The sequence below is a fragment of the Sciurus carolinensis genome, chromosome 5, assembly GCF_902686445.1.
Source record: "Sciurus carolinensis chromosome 5, mSciCar1.2, whole genome shotgun sequence".
In the NCBI taxonomy this organism is placed as follows: Eukaryota; Metazoa; Chordata; class Mammalia; order Rodentia; family Sciuridae; genus Sciurus; species Sciurus carolinensis.
Window position 1 is genome coordinate 24,979,094 of NC_062217.1, and position 17,514 is coordinate 24,996,607.

The following is a 17,514-nucleotide window of genomic DNA, read 5'->3' on the forward strand; positions in this document are numbered from 1 at the left end:
TTTCTATGTAAGTATGAGGGGCATTTGTAGATTGTTCTTTAGCTAGACTTTGAACTTTTTTTGGGAAAAGATTAGATCTTACTGATCACTTGTATTTCAAAGGCAAGGACGGAGAGCTTGTACTGATGTTGAGTGAACGAAAACAAAATATGTGTGTGCATTTAGGTCTCAGAACTAAAATAGTCCTAAAATTAGCTTTTACTATTCTTATCTTTGGCTAGTCAATGTAGAGACTTATCTCACTTTTTGGAAATGAGAGTGGATTTATTCCTGACCATTGGAATTTGCTATGAGTGAGTATTGGTACTGAAGGTTCTTAGTATTTAGGTCAAACTTCAAAGGGGCAAGGAGTGGGGTGTTGAACTTTTAAATCCCTGTTCCTTTAAATTTGTATCATTACTTTCTTTTTCAGGTCTTTTTTTTCCCTTAGATTATTAAGAACTTTACAACTCAAAGTGTGGTCACTAGACCAGTGGTAGTTCTTGCAGTGTTGGGAACTTTTTGAAATGCAATCTCTCAGGTCTCATTCTAGGTCTACTGAGTCAGAATCTTTATTTTTAAAAATTATCATCATCATTATTATTATTGTTGTTGTGCACTGTTAGGGATGGAATCCAGGGCCTTGTTCTACTACTGAACTATAACCCCCAGGCCCAGAATCTTTATTTTAACTACATCACCTGAAGATTCATATATTTATTATAGTTTGATAGGTGCTACCCTGGAATATATTGTCCAACTTTTTCTTGTCCTTTAAAGCTTATGTTCAAGATTTGAAGGTATTAAAAATAAATTCCCAATTAAAAAAGATTAAAACTATATTCAACTGCTATATTATTGGTTCATTTAGACTTTTTTGAAAAAAGATGGAAACTATTTTGTGGTTAATCTTGAGACTTAAAACATATATTTAGAGAGGAAGAAGAAGGAAGAAAAATTATAGGCTGTGTATGGGTACTTTAGGAAAAGGGGATTGGGAATTCTGACATATAGCACTGAATTGCTAGGAGGCAGATAAAAAAAAAGCTGATTTTCAATAGGACATGACATTTTAAAGTCTTCCACTTCATAGTAATCAACAATTTGGGACTGGCCAGGCTGTAAGAATAGAAGATCAACAAGGAAATAAATCCCCTTCTCCTTTTTGGTCATTGTATTCTCAAGGTTGGTCTAAGTAAGAATTTTGGAAGCTAACTGAAAGAGAAAAGGGGTGTTGCTTTGGTTTGCTTTGCAGAAAAACTTAGAAAACTTTAGTAAATAACTATTTTGTATAAAAATTTGCCTGCCCCTCTTATTTCCTCATCTTCCATTTGATTTCCTTCTTTTGTTTAGCCCCTACTTTCAGCTAATCACCATTAGTTTTTTGTTTTGTTTTTTTTAGACTACCAAATCTTTCCACAATCAGCCCTTAGCATTGTTTCCTTTGTAATTGCCTGGAATTGACAACCTTCTCCTAAACCAGTGATTCCGGAGGGGCAGTTATGGCCCCCTACCAGCAGAGGACATTTAGCAATATATGGAGACATTTTTGGTTATTAAAACTGGTTCCATGTGCTACTGGTATCTGGTGGGGAAGACAGGAATAGCATCCTACAACAAAGAGTTATCCAAAGCCTGTAGTGCTGAGAAACCCTAACCAAACTACTGTCAAAGTCTGCTAATTTGTCTTTCTGATCCAGTTTTATCACAAACACCAGTTCCTCCTCCTCCATATGCTGTAAAAACACACATGATTTTGTCAGTTCTTATTTATAAGCTTTCCTGAGTTTCCTTTTACCTATGAATGATGTGGAAACTCCGTGGCGCAAGATGTAAAACAATAAATGTTTGATTACTGTTTTCAAGCCTCATATTTGGTTCCCAAGCTTGACCCTCTTCTGGTGGTCTGAATATTATAGTGCCTTTTTGCCTCTTCATCATCCATTTTCCCAGTCCCACAGTACATATTTCTCTTTTGATTTTTTTCCCTGCCTAGCATATTTATTCTTTCTTAAAAAAATAAAAAACAAACAAAAAACCCCACAACTGCTCAGGCATTCTTCTTCCTTGTGAAGAGTCTTTGCCTCTGCTCTGCATTATTTTATCATGTGAGTTATATTTTGCTTGCATGTCTGTGTTACCTTCTAGACTCTTTGCTCTCTTTGAAAGGTTGTGAGTGTGAGAGAGAGAGGGGGGCGGGGCGGGGGGAGGGAGGGAGGTGTGCGGGGACAGGGGAGATTGAATTCCAAGTACTTAGAACACAGTTCTGAGGTGGTTAGTTGAAAAATACATTTGTCTTCAAAAGATAAATAAGTGTTTGGGTAATTTGGAGATTTGCACACAGATGAAAAATTACTATGACTTGTACATATACTTTTTATATGTAATCCTTTTGCGTCACCATCAGATAGATACTCTTTATTGCTGCCATCTTTTTTTGAATGTCATTTTGTATTCTGCTGCTCATGATGGTTTTTAAATGGTATCACTACCTTACGTCTTTTCATTTACTATCATTTAGGAGGTTTTACTTTTTGATTAGTTAATCTCTAGTTATTTATTGAAAAAAACTTACATTTATAATGGTACATGTTTGAAGAACCTCCTCTATTAAGAAGAAAGGCCTTAGGCTAGTTATAGGTTTGGGCAAGTGATGGAGGGAGAATAATAATAAATTCTTTGGAAAAATAAGAAATATAATTATACAGTAAGAATTGTTGGGTAGAGAAGATGATACATTTTAATGTGTTTAAAACTCTTCTGTGTTGGTTAATACACTACTATGTAGAAAGTAAATTTTACATTGACTGTAAAAACTGAGTCAAAAAGTGAGTCTAAATTTATGAAGAATCTGTATTATAGTAGACCATTTAAAAGCTGTAATTTTCTAGCATTCAGATATATGATTGGAATTTAGGTGTTCCCTGCATAAGTCCTGTTTGACAGGTTATGTTTTTTCCTTAATGTGGTAGAGGAATTTCTAAAATATAAATTTTACATAGCAAATGCTTAATTAAGGTTGTTTTTCTTACTGTATATCAAAGCCTTATAGTTATTTATTTGAGTACAAAAGCATTTAGTTTAATCTTATACTCTTTGCAGTAATTTATGCTACTAGAAATAGCTTGCTTTAAAATTGTTTCACTTAAAATATGGTTCTATAGCATGAACCATGCGAAGGATACATATTTATTTTCATCTACAGTTCTTTCTAAACAGAGAATTGACTGGATTGGTCCAAGGTTGCTTAAAGGTAGAACTATTTTGGTCTCATGAAACTCTATCCACTGTTGTAATTATTGAGTAGGTAAATAGTCTAGTTGCTTTCTTAACATAAGTTTAATTATTTTTGTAATTTAGTAGAGGCTCATGTATGAAGAGAATTAATTTGCATAGAATAATTTCCATAGACATTATTTGCAAGGTTTTTAAAATTTAGAAATCAGATAATCAGATATTTTCTTCAAATTGGTTTTCTTTATATTAATTGTTTTTTAAATTTTTGTCTGGCTGGCTATGGCATCTTATTTTGAAAACTTAATTTTATTTGTTTAAGCAGTCTTATGATAGAAAGATAAACAGACATTGATTCTCTCCAGCATGTACCACTTTATTCCCTGAAGAGTGGAGATACCTATATCTGTGAATACCTTTTAAGATGCAGTTTAATGCAAATTTGCTATGATAAAGAGATGGTAAAAATCATCATCTCATAATTTTCATGTGTAAAAGCCCTGATAAACCACTATTAAGATAGTTTACTAACTTTATTATAATGTTCATTATTTATGATTTTTCTTGGGCAGATAATTTATTTAATAAGTTTGTATTGCTGAAATTTAAAAGAGCAATGAAATTTGTGTTATTATTTATTGTTTTTTTAGTCTGAAATTATTTTTCTTTGAATACCTTAGGTTGAATGCTCACTTAAGACACAATGACTGGCCTTGTACTCTGGCCTATTGTTCGTAGAATTAAAATAATTTTTAAAAAGCCATTCCTTAGGAATCAGGTGCTTCCTTTAACTGGGTAGTTCTCAGTAGAAAATAAGGTGGCAGGATGAGTTTCTGAAAAAGATGTAGTTTGGAGAATTTTTTTTACCTGTATTTTATGCCTTTGAAGCCATTTCTTCATATTACAGTGAGAATAGGTAAGTTCCAGTGGAAAAAAATTTGCAAAGCATTTACTTTGCTGATAACTTAATTTCTAATAATTAAATAGTAAAAAAAATCCAGATTATATTTCTCCAAAACATCTGTTGTTTTATATAATATTGTTCACATTATTAGTACTGAGGGTTAATTTAAAGGTATGGTTGGGAGGGTGGGATGGTGGGTGGTGATAAGGACTTTGGGAGGGAATATCTTAGAAATTTTACATGTTTCCTGTCCCACAATTCTTGATATCAGCTGTATGTTAGTTATATTAGATTAGATTAGTGTGGGGGATGTTAGGAGTGGCCTGGTTTCTTTCCTTCTTTTTCCTAGCCAAGGAAGTATCGCCTGGGGATGCTGGAGGAGAGGCTAGTACCGATGGGATCAAAGGCACGAAAAGCAAAGAACCCTATTGGCTGCCTTGCTGACAGGTGTAAATCAGGAGTACCCATCAATATGGTTTGGTGGAACAGAGTCACAGAAAACAATTTACAGGTAAAAATAACTTTTATTAGATGTTTTTTGAAATTGAATATTTTGACTGCTTTCTGTGTCTGTGTGGGGTGGTGGGTATGAAAGGATTAAATGACTTAGCTGGTATGCTCCGTTAATTTCAAAAAATTTTTTAGTCAAAGAAAGATTAGTGACCCATAATGATTTTTGTTTGGGTTTTTGAACTTGCTCTGCTTATAGTATATCTTCTATTCTTTTATTAAATTTCTTTTTTCTTTTTTCAGTTTTGTTAACATTTGAGTTCAGATGTTCTTCCCTTTGGTTCTGGGAATCAAACACTTGTGTTCTACCACAGAGCTATGTCTCCAGCATAAGTTCAATTATTTTTTAGTATATAGAGTTCCATTTGTTTGGAATCCGAACAATGGGAAACTCCATACATTGCCTTTTAGTATATTTTTAGTAGAAAAAAAATTGTATATAAACAGATTTGTCAACCAACTTAATTAGTATATTGTCATAGAGTTATCCAACTTAAGTAGTACATTGTCATAGAGTTATTACAGATACATTTCAGTCACTGACTCGCTTTACTTATATTGCATAATTAAAGTGAATTTTTATAACTCAAGGACTAAGCTTCTATGTGAGATTTTGAATTAAATACAAAATGATTTTATATTTCATTTTAACTTGGGTTTTATTTATTATACTTCCATTTTAAAAAAAAATTGGTAATTGTATACTATGGATAGCAATTGGTGATTGTATACTATGGACAGTACTCTTAATTAGAATTTCAGCTTAGCCAGAGGTAACATATTTATCCTCCCAAACTTTGAGTTAATTATTTAAAATATATTCCTAGACAAAATCTACCTCCTGCATTTATGTATCATACACAAAAATATTGTAGCAAAGTTAACTTGATTTTATTTCTGTCACCAAACATATTATAAAAGGGTTCCACAATATTTTGTTCTTTTTAGTATTAACACAGTAGCAATATCTGTGTTGCTTTGGACACAGGAATAAAGAAATTATTTCAGAAATATTACAAAATGTGTTTTTTCCCAACTGAAATTTTGGAAGTATTTTTCTAAAGATAAGGTGGAGAAAGCCCAGGGAGTTTCACATCATTTTATTTCTACTTAAAATTTTGTTAGAAAGTTTTGGCTGTTAATTATGTTTAGTAATATAGTTTTAAATGAATTTTTCTTGTCTTTGAGATCACTAGGTCAAAGTTTCAATATGAATTATTACAATTATTTTTTGGTTTTAGAAAGGAAGTCTGAAAAGAAATTGGGCCCCAACTACATAAGAAAAGGTATAGGTTCTCGTGGAACAGCTTGTAGGTTGTGGTTGTGGAACACTGATCAATAAAAAGATGTTGCCACTTGAACTTCCTACAGTTTCCCCCATCCCAGTGGAGGTTTAGAGGTTTAGTATAGCTTGAAAAGCCATTAGTTTGGTTTAAGAATATATACTTGAGTTATGTTTTATTTTTAATTAAAACAACTGGTAAAGGATTTACATTAATATGTATGAAAGATTGAATTGGGGTCATCTGAACCTAATATATATTTCAAATACTTACTGTTAAATTTTGCTTCAAATAGGTCTTTTTCTTTAAGAAAGTAAGAAGTGGGCTGGGGATGTGACTCAGTGGTAAAGCACTTGCCTTTTGAGCATGAAGCCCTGAGTTCAATCCCCAGTGTCCTGGGTGGTTGCCTGAGAGGTGGGAACCAGGAGGGTTGCAGGGGAGTGGGTTGCTGGGGAGAGTAAGGAATGTTATGTTATACCCCAAGTTTAAGGCTTTGTAAGCTGTAAAATGCCTGACATTATGAGCCACATGTTGAAGTATTGAAAAATATCCATCTAGTAGTCTCCATTACTATCTTTGAGAATTTCTAAAATTGGGGACCTGGAATAGTTTAGTGAGAAGTTTATTGAGCATAAAGAGTATGTCAGTGTGCTATGTCAGTGTATGTCTTGTCTACCTATCTCTGTATTGGAGTTCCTATCTTTTTGTTGGTAGAAGAAAAATACTTTATATAAATGAATTCCATACCCTGTTTTTGGCTTTGATGCTTACCTTTTAATATTGTTTTATATTTTTGACATACAAACAGTAGAGAAGCAGAAATTTAAACCAAAGTTTGTCAGACTTTATGACAATATTATATCATATGATAAAACCATGTGATAAAACTCTGGTTGTACTAGGACCATACTAAGTTCATCTGACTGGTTAACTGAACTTCTGTAGAACAACTTATTTTGAGAATCAAAGTGCCTAAATAGTTTCCTAGACATGGGTTGTAATTTAGGCATACCTTTGCAGCACTTGAAAGACTAGTCCTTTTTCCTTAAGACTCATCCTTTTCTTAGTGACCTTTGCCTTTTTTTCGAATCTTTAAATGTTTATTTAAAGATTCAAAAAATCTTTACCTAATACCTTAGCCTTTTTCCACTTCAGAAAATCAATCAACAAAAAAATTAATAATAAGATCTGGGTTTTTGAACTCAGTGATTAATATAGTAATTCATATTGTATTTATTATCTTCATTTCTGAATTTCCTTAAAGAGGGCCATAATTCCTAACCTTTTATTATTTAGTAACTGTCTTTTAACTTATTTTTGGCCAAGAATCTCATGATATGAAAGAGCCTATCTGCCAACATGACATTTATAAAATAGTATTTTTTTAGTTTTAAAATATATATGTTTGAAATGCTAATGAGAGTATCAAAGAAACATTTTCTTTAGTCTTTTGTAGCTGTGCAGAGGGTAAATTTATTCTTCATATGGCTGTCTGAAATACTATAAAACCTCTGGTCTCTATTCTTAGGTATGTGAAGTCCCCAAGTGGGAACTCATGAACTGGCTTCTACTCTTTTCTCTCATTTATTCACTATTTATTGTTTAAATGTATGCAGTTTGATGTCACCAAAATTTTATTGAAACTGTTGTCAAAGTTTGCTGGAGATCTTAGTTGCCAAATGCAACAGTTTTATCTGGTACTGTTGACTGTCTTTATATTTTTTAAACTCTTTCCTCTTTGTACTTTTAACTCTTTGTTTCATTTCTGACTCTTGGTGTACTCCTTTTCTTTGTACACTTTTTCTTTACTTTTTCTTCTGTGGTGTTGCTCCCTGAAATTTGATTTGTTTAGAATTGTCCTCTGACTTTGAGATCCAGATTTTTCATGCCTTCTGACATCTGTGCAGGTAGATCTACACAGCAAATCTGGCATGTCTAAAAACTCAGTATTTTTCTGTTCTCCAAATCCACTGATTTTTTTTTTTTTAATTCTATATTCCTGCTCACTTAATAGCATTGTTGTCTTCTTTGTCACTGAAGCTAAATATCTGGTTTTCTTCCCTTCTACCTCCTACATTCTACCACTTCTTATGAGAGGAAAACTACTGGTTTTACCTATCCATTAATTAAAAGACAATTAGACAACATATATATATATATATATATATATATATATATATATATATATATATATGCTATCACATTACGTCTTTATAACAATAATGGCATATTATTTTCATTTAACAAATAAGGAAATTATATTTAGAAAGGCCTGCTGCTAATAAGTGGTACAACTGGGAGTCTAGCCAAGATCTGTTTAATTCTAAATCCTGAGATTTTTCTACCGAAATCTTGTCAAATCTCTTTAGGAATTGTCCTATCCTATCTTTCTGGGGCTGTCTCTGCCTGTGAATGTACACATTTTAATCATATAGAGTCTTTCATATTGCATATAATAAATACACTGTCAGTTCCCTGCAACTTTGTTATGTCTGCATCATTGTTAACAGAGACTGAAAAAAATAATCCCTTTTTCCTGAGAGATGGCTAAAAAGGCTCCATTTTCTTTGAATACTTATTCAGACTTCCGCGGGGAATACACACACACACACACACACGCGCACACATACACTTACATACTTACACATGTGTATATATAATTTGTTACATAGTATATTACGTTATATATTATACATTATGTATTTTTTATTACTGTTTCCATAATACTTGATGTTTAACAGTTATTTCATTGTTTTGTGTTAATTTGTTTACCTGTTGTCTTTTTCTACTGGATTGTAAACATTTGAGAGTAGACTTGTGTTTGTTATTTTTGTGTCTTTAAGGTATTTTGTTTATTTCTAAATGCCACTTTAATTTTATTGAGTAATGTATAATTTTGTAGTAATTTATTCTAAGATTTTTTTTAATCTTAAAAATGGATCATAGGTTTTATGGGATTTATAGCCACCATGTTACCACTGTTTTTTAGTTTTAGTATCACATAAAACACAAGATAGTGATTTCTTTTGAACAATGGAGATTTTACGGTTTTTTAACACTCAAAGCTTAATATTAGTTTAAGTATTCTTGATATTTGTTAATCTTTTGAACCTTGTAGTAGTTTTAATTAGTTCTCAACATTATTGTTTAGTGACAGACCTCCTCTGTTTTGTGTTTTTCTTGTGATCTCAGGCTAGACACCAAGCCAAAGATCACCTGAGACCCACATTAGCAACACTTTATTTCACCTAGGGGCAAATTCATTTTGAATTTTCCTTTACTTTCTACTTAGCATGATTACCCATTACTCTGCCTCACCAATTTGTATGTGAATTCAAGTTCTTTCATTGCTAAATTTTCAAATGTCATTACTTAGGGCTGAAATATTCTATCACCTAAGCTGAAATTGTGAGAATTTGCATTTCCTAGCATATAATAGATATTAAACAATGTTTGTTCTCCAAGTTTTACCTTATTTTATCACTAGCTCCTAAAATTGGTTTTTGATAAATTTATTTAGAGTGCAGTCTGTAGTTATAATCACATGTGCATGGCGTGGTATGTTTAGAATGGGTTAGTGACATTTGTTCTAAGGGCTTACATTTTAGTACTGACTCAGATATTTTCCAAAATTAGTTTTAAAGATCCTTATTTTTATTTTTTTGAAGGGATAACAATGTGTTTCTTCATAAAAAATGAGGTACCAACTTGTATGAAAGGATTGGGGAAATGCATGATTTTGCAAACTTCTCATACTGGTTAAGATTTACTGAAAAATAATGATGTGTTAAATAAAATTATGTTCATTTTCAGACTTTTTAAAATAGTGAATTTGTGAATAACAAGTATTACTGTTGTTTTAGTGTACCCAGCAAAGTGAATGAGAACTGTTGAACTGTTAGATGTTAAAGTGTCCATCAGACATCATCATCTACTTGTCAGTATCTTTTTTGATGTTATTTTTATTCCCCTTGTAGTCAGATGAAATGGCATTTTTTAGGAAAATTGTTTAGGAAGAAAGCTCACATTAAAAATCTCTTGGCTTACGAATTCTCTTGATAATTCTAGTTACTTCTTACTGATGTTTTAAAGATCTCAGGAAGGTTTTGGAAACTCCCTGGATAAATAAACTTCAGTCTTTAGTTACTGCTGTTTTAGGTGGTTTTTAGTTTCTGGATCTTTGGAAAAATGGGAAAATTTAGACTTTCAGATGAATAGATTAGAGTTCATAAATGTGAAACTTCAACCTATCTACTTAGAGTTCTTTGGGATTTTGAAAGAATTACAGAACTATCGAGGTAACTGTAGTGGCCTTACTTTAATGTACTACTGTCTGCCCCTTACCCCACCTTAGACCCTTTCTCTTCTCTCTAGCTACTATTCTAAATCTTCTAACGTTCTTCTCAAACCTGCTCAACTCTTTCACTTTAGAGTAATGACATTGTGTTCTTTAGAGTGGGGTAAAAAGGGCTATTGAGAATGAATTTGCTCATGTTTCAGCTTTCTATCTGTCTGCAATGTTTTCATTCTTACCCTTTCTTTTTGTTTTTCTTCCTATCTCTTTTACTATATCCACCCATCTTTATCCCTTCTGACAGTTCATTCTGTCATTTAACTCTTTAATTTTTTAGATAGTCTCTCCCTCTATATTGGTTTTCTTCATTCTGGCTTATAAACATGCCACGAGTTTCTCCTGTTACTTGGTAAACCCTGAAACAAAGTACATGTAGTGACTGTCCAATATAATTTGGGGAATGAGTCCTACTTGTTGTGGTTGCCTTTTTATCTTTAATTCATCCTTAGTTCCCTTTATTTTCCTTTTCATCTTGAGTTTTCTATTAACTTATTTTTGATAAGGTGACCTGACAAAATTAATGGCATTCTTCCTTGACCTTTCTCTCCTACAGTTGACATTGTGGGCTATTTCTCTTTTCTTGAAATGTCTGTTCTCTTAGATCTTAGATTGTTCTTTATTACTTACTTTTACCGCCCCCATCCCCACCCTCACTCCCTACTGCCCTCAACCTGCTCCTGGTCCTCAAGAATCTCCCATGTTCTGTCATTGTCTCTCTTCTCTGCTCCTGAGAGTGCCCTTTTGTTATCTCCCACATCTCTATTACTTCAGCTATTTCCTATTCATATTTGACTCCCAGATATTTTTTTGTCTTCCAGTCATCTGCATTGACCCTAAATATTATATTTCTAGCCTCTTTTGAACATCTTCATCTATATAGCATAGGTCTTGAAATTCAACTTGTTGAAAATGAAAAATGTACATTTTCCTTCAAACCTGTCTTTCATTCACACATACTTGTACATACTTATTCACAACTGCATGCCCACTATTTAGTTTGGATATTGATATCACTCATTGTCTAATCTGTGCATTCTTCCTGACTCCTCTTTGCCTGCCACATCCTTTATCTACTAAGAACTACAGCTTGTGCTACTTGGAAATTGTCTTCATCTTTACTAAGTTATAATATAATCTACCTCCCTTGTTTTTTTCTCATATATATTGTTGCCATTATTATTTCTTATCTGGATTCCTACTTCTGGTCTTATCTCTCAGAATGCTGCCTTATTATGTGATCTTGTTTCTCCTCTTTGTCATTTTTTTATTATTGGAAAAGATTGTATTCTTTAGGAAAGCATTCAGGGTACTTCTGATTTTGCTCTTGCTTACTGCTGCAGACTTACTGAACTACTTGCACTACCTTGAAAATTCCATGAGAAATACCATACTCTTCTTCATGCTTATGCCTTTGAACTTTCTTTTTCAACATCTGTTTTACTTGGCGTACCCTTTTCTCTGTCTTGAGTTAGCAAACAACATTTTAGGATTTAATTCAAGTATATGGTCTTATACTGATCTGACTGACAACATTAAGCATTTGCTCACTTTTTTCTACCACTTATCTTTTTGTTCCAATTAATTATTTAACTCACCATGAAGGCTAACATGTAGCGCACATTGTAGACTTTTTTTATTTTTTTGATATATGAATGTTCTAAGCTCTTGGGAGTGTGCAATTGAGTTCAGAATATATTCTGTACCTGTGAAGTGCTAGCCAGTGAAATTGTAGAACATAGTACCTGATTTGATAGATCTTTCTCATAGTGTCTAGCACAGTGAATTTTATATATTATTAAAATAATTGAATGAGTGAACCTTGATTAGTGATTATTAGCTAGCCTAATGCTAGTCCTGAAGTGTAATGGTCTGCACATTTTCTTAAAGTTTTCCTTGGTAGTTTAATGACATAAAATATGGAAAAATTTGAAATTCTTAACATATGTTAAGTTTTGTGATTAAATATGGCTGGATTCTTGGGTAGGTAAAATACTTCTAAGTAGTTTTCTTCTTACTGTGAAATGAAAAAATGGGTTGTACCATTATGTAGCTGTGGATAGGAGATATGCATGGAGATAACAAGTAATTAATTGGATCTATCTAAAGTAGTTCTTGCCTCTTTGGAATGCTGTGATAGTTTGACTTTCCTGGACTACTCATTAACCTAAATTGATATTTTTGCTCCTTTTAGTGACTAGGTGATATGCCCTGTGACTACTAATGACATATAAATTACTCAGATAAAAAGTAGCATATGAGCAGCAGTTCATCTGGTTTTGTTTTTAAATAGCTTCTTTTTCTTAGATACAGACTTTCCTATTTTTTTTTTGCATGCATTGAATTTATTCATCTCAGTTTAAATGTTGCATATTTTATAGAATTCTTATATCACTTCATTCAGTAGTGGCATGCAAATGAAGGGGAATGGTATAAGTGGTTTCATAATTTACAAATGTTGAACTTTCTTTTAACACATTTTTCTAAAATTATATATACTTAAAGAAGAAATTCAGACTCTCCAGAAAAGTACAAAGAAGAAAGCAAAAATATCCTTAGCCACCTCACTATCCAGAGATAATGTCTTTGTTAACATTTTAGTGTCTTTTAATTTCTTTTTACACACATCCTGTACACGTGCTTCTCTCTCCCCGCATTTAGGCATTAGTGAAACATTTTACATAAAGAGTAGTTGTCATTGCTTTTCTGTAGTTTAATTTTTGTATTATTTAACTCAACAGTGATATGGTTTGGTTTCCATCCTGAAGCATATCAATCCACATAATTTTTAGTATCCACACAGTATTATATATACATAATCCACATAACCAGAAACCTGCCAATAGATAATTTACTTATTTTCTTCATTAAAAATAAAAACTAAGAAAAGACTGCGCTAACCTTATTAATCTTTTCTGTTTGCATCAGTTTTTTCCTTAGCGTTCCTAGATGTGGGCCGGTAGGTCAAAGAGGGTGCTTGTTTCTCATTTAGATACATATTATCTTATTATTCTCAAGAAGGGTATACCAGGAAGGGAGATGATTAGAAATGTTTGTACTACTAATCAGCTTCTTGCAGTTTTCTGTAATGAATGAACTGACATATATCTTGGGGCAATTTAGGTGCTTATAGCTTTAAGCTTTTATGTACAGAGAATCACTTCATGTTGAACTCATGATAATTTTTGTTTTCTATCATAAATATAAAGCTTGCTTTATTAATTGATCTTCATTTTGTGGCTTCCAATATACATGTGTGTGCTTCGCCCTTATGATTTTGTAAAAGAACACTGATGTGAAACATTAGTGATAAACTTTCTTCTACTCTCTCAACCACTTTTAACTAATTTAGAAAATCCTGTCTCCTCTATCGAGGCAACCAAATCAGAGGGCCAAACTTGATTTGCTTCAGAAAATTCATAAAACTGTATTGCTAGACTATTTTCAAAATATAATAATTTTTATATGGCTTCTTTTAACTTAGAAGATGACACTTGACTAGTTTTATATAGGTTAGTTTCTGGTTAACCCAGAAGTTGAGCATATTTTGATAATCTTTAAAAAATTTTTTTTTTAGTTGTGATGGACCTTTATTTCTTTCTTTATGTGCAGTGCTAAGAATTGAGCCCAGTGCCTCACACATGCTAGGCAAGAGCTCTACCACTGAGCTGCAACCCCAGCCCTTGCTAATAAATCTTTGACTATATTTGGATATGCTTAAAATAAGAGGAAATAACAACTGACTTTTAAAAAAAAAGGAAAACAACTTGTGGAAATGTGAACTCAGGTTCTGGTTAGCCATTTGACTTCTTTTTTCCTTTTCATTCTGTACCTCTTCATTCTTTGTTATATGTGAACACTGAAGACTAGTAAAAATAACTTTTAATAATACTGCTCTTATGTCTGTGGGTCTCATCTTTTTATGACTTTTAAGATCATTTTGGTAAGACATGTAAGTTCCCTTCTCTGTGCCTTTCTCCATCATTATTAGTATCCCATCTTTTGCCTTTCCAGATAATTCACTGTTTTTTGCTTTTGCCAGTACACACACACTCAGACTTTGGACATGACTCTTAAATTCGTCCTAACTATGCTCTTTTGTTACCCAAAAAGGGAGGAAAAAGTAGCAATGATGGAAGATTGAAGTCTCGGATTTTGTAACAAAGTAAGTAGATAAGGTAAAGAAATTCCTGAAAAGATCAGAGGAAACAAATCTAAGAGTTCACACTTTCTGTTTCTTTTTTTTTTTCCTTGTTTATTATTTTTGTTTAAGGTTTTTTAGTTCTTTTTAAACATTTGCTACTGCTGTTATTTTTTAAATGGACTCAGTTCAGCCAAGAACTGGAATATTGACCTGGTCAATCTAATTAGATTTTAAAAATAAAGTCATCAGACAAAACTTTTGTTCCCTTTTCCCTTCTTCTTACTTCTCATTTTTCTTCTTTTGTGCTTCTCTCTTGCTGTCTCTTATCCTGGCTGGAATGTAGATAATGAACTGAGTTGGAAAAGCCTGTAGTCAAGTCATCATTTGGAACAGTGTTGCATCAGCCTGGGTGTAGATGATGGTGGTCTAAACTATGGCACTGACAGTGACATGGGTAGAAGTTGAATTTGAGAAATATGTAGGATATAGAATAAACTCAGCAACTTGATATTTCAGAGATCTCAAAAGGATTATTGAACTGTGACAATTTATCTATTTAGAAAGACATTATACAGAAAGCACAACAAAACTTGAAAAGGAAATCAACTCTGAGAAAATAGGTTGATTTGCTAATAAGGTGATTGAAATGATAGTTGCACAGCACCTCTCTGCTAGTGGGTGTCTAATCTAACATCAACAAAAAAAAGAAAGAGTTGACTGAAATTTATATATTGATAACTTAAGATCAAATAAGGAATTCCTGTTTGTTTTGAAAAATATTATCAAAAGATTCATCTTCTGGCCAAGATGGAAGAACAGGGATTGGACTTTTCTTTAGAAACAGCTAAAAAAAAAACTAACAAAATGTATTATACAACAGTTTTCAAGACATTAGATATTGGACATTGAAGGACAGTGATCCCTGAGAAATGGGAAACAAATGAGGTGAGCCCTCTGGTGACCCCCAGCTAACTGCCTTGAGAGAATTTCTAGGCCTGGTGCATTTTCCTAAATTCAGAAGACCAAACGAAGTTCACAGCAGCCAAGATAACTGTAGGTCATAATAAAAAGTACTAATGAAGAGAGAGTCCCCACACAGAAAGAACTGTGAAGATTTTGTAGAGAACTGATCAGAGAATGTAAGTGAATAAGAAAGTTAATTGAACTGGAAAAAGAAATTCCTGTAAAGATCAGAGGAAACAATTCTCAGAGCTCACCCAAGACTTAGAATAGTTCCTGTTCTCACCAGTCAACAAGGAATACTTCATAATTGGTGAAGTATGAAGTAGGGTAATGGGAAGACATTTGCCAAATTAGCCTTGTAATAAATGCTCCCCTGATCCCTCCAAAAAGACACCTGTTTAACAGCAAGACCTGAAAGGATCAAACTAATTTTTAAACAAGTTTAACTATGATGGAAAACAAAGGTCAAGAATATTTATAAAAATATGGCAGCAGCTGGGTGCGATGGCACATGCCTGTAATCCCAGTGGCTCTGGAGGCTGAGGCAGGAGGATCTCGAATTCAGAGCCAGCCTCAGCAACATCCCAGGTGCTAAGAACTTGGTGAGACTATGTCACTAAATAAAATACAAAAAAGGGCTGGAGATGTGGCTTAGTGGTTGAATATCCTTGAGTTCAAGTCCCACTAACCCCCCCCCCCAAAATAAAGCACCAAACAAGACAAAAGACAAGTCCCAAGTATTTCCAAATTTGTTACTGTAAACCTATAGATGCAAAGAACCCAGTGAATCACAAGTCCAGGAGACATGAAAATTATTACCAAATCACATCAAAGAAGCAGCCTGGGGCAGTGGTGGTGTGCATTTTTTAAGGAACAAAGATACAGATACCAGATCTTTCCATTCAAAATAATAGAAACCAGAAAAGAGTATAACAATATGTTTAAGCATAGAAGGAAAAGCGATGTCAACTTATAATTCTATATTGGAGAAAAAATCTTATAAAATAAAGGCAGTCAAGTGAGTGAGTACCCATGAAAACTGGTGAAGTTCAGATTAGGTCCATCATTAATTAAAATTATCACACCAATATCTATTTCATGGGACTGTGATAATATGTCATCTTTGGTGAAATGTGGTGAAAGTTACTATTTCTTGTGAGTCTTAAATTATTTCAAAATATTATTATTTTTTAAATGAAGTAGCTGGGGCATGTAGGTTGGCTATAGAGTGCTTGTGCAGCATGCATGAGACCCTGGGTTCAATACCCAACCTTTCCCAAAAAAGGGGAAGGAAAACGTGAAATAAGATACTTTGAGATATTAAAAAGTTGAAGGAATTCATCCCCCAACAGACAAATACTTAAATAAATATTGAAGGTAGTACTTTAGACAGAAGGCAAATGATCCCCTATGGAAATCTGGATCTACACAAAGGAAAGAATAATACAAGAAATAGTAACTATATGAGTAAATACAAGAAACCTTTTCCTTTATAACTTAAGCCCCTTTGAAAGATAATTGTACAAAGCAAAAATAGTAACAATTAGCTTATAAGGTTTATAACATGTAGAAAAATATGATAATAGCAAAAAAGTGTGAGGGGAGACATAGAAATATAATATGGAAATACTTTTAATACTGTATCTGAAGTAATAATAAAGCTGGGTGGTGTTTGGTGTTATGGACTAAATTATGTCAGCACCCCCACCCCCATTGATATATGTTGAATCCCTAACCTCTAACCCCCAAATGTGACTGTATTCGGAGTTGAGGCTTTTAAAGAGTTGCTTAAAGTCAAATGTGTTCATACTGGTGGGACCCTAAGTGAAGCTGACTTACAAAAGGATGCCAAGCACATAGAGAAAAGGTCATGTGAGGATGCAGTGAGAAGACAGCCATGTAGAAAAGAAGGAAAGTGGCTTCAGAAGAAAGTACCCCTGGTGGTACCTTGCTTTGAACTCCTAGCTTGTAAAACTGAGAAAATAGATTTCTATTGTTTAGTGTCTAGTATTTTGTTATGGCAGCTCTAGCAGACTAAGACAGTTCGTGATGAGCTGAAGATAAGTACTTAAAAAATCTAAGGCAAACACTACAGTAATAGAACAAAGTTTTAACTAATAAGTCAGGAGGGGAGATAAAATGAAAT

At 33.1% G+C, this 17,514-nt stretch overlaps 1 protein-coding gene across 4 annotated transcripts in view; it reads left to right on the forward strand.

The window, feature by feature from the left end:
• Window positions 1-17,514, forward strand: part of Pan3 (poly(A) specific ribonuclease subunit PAN3) — a 142,199-nt gene that overhangs the window by 49,869 nt on the left and 74,816 nt on the right. For 3 of the 4 annotated variants that reach the window (XR_007108701.1, XM_047552227.1, XM_047552226.1), the window contains exon 5: window positions 4,467-4,628. The exons of the other annotated variant lie outside the window; for it this stretch is intronic. Coding sequence is in view for 2 of the 3 variants with exons in the window: in XM_047552227.1 (XP_047408183.1) it covers window positions 4,467-4,628 (162 nt within the window). In the remaining variant the exon portion in view is untranslated. The remainder of the gene's footprint in view (window positions 1-4,466; window positions 4,629-17,514) is intronic. 4 annotated transcript variants of the gene reach the window in all.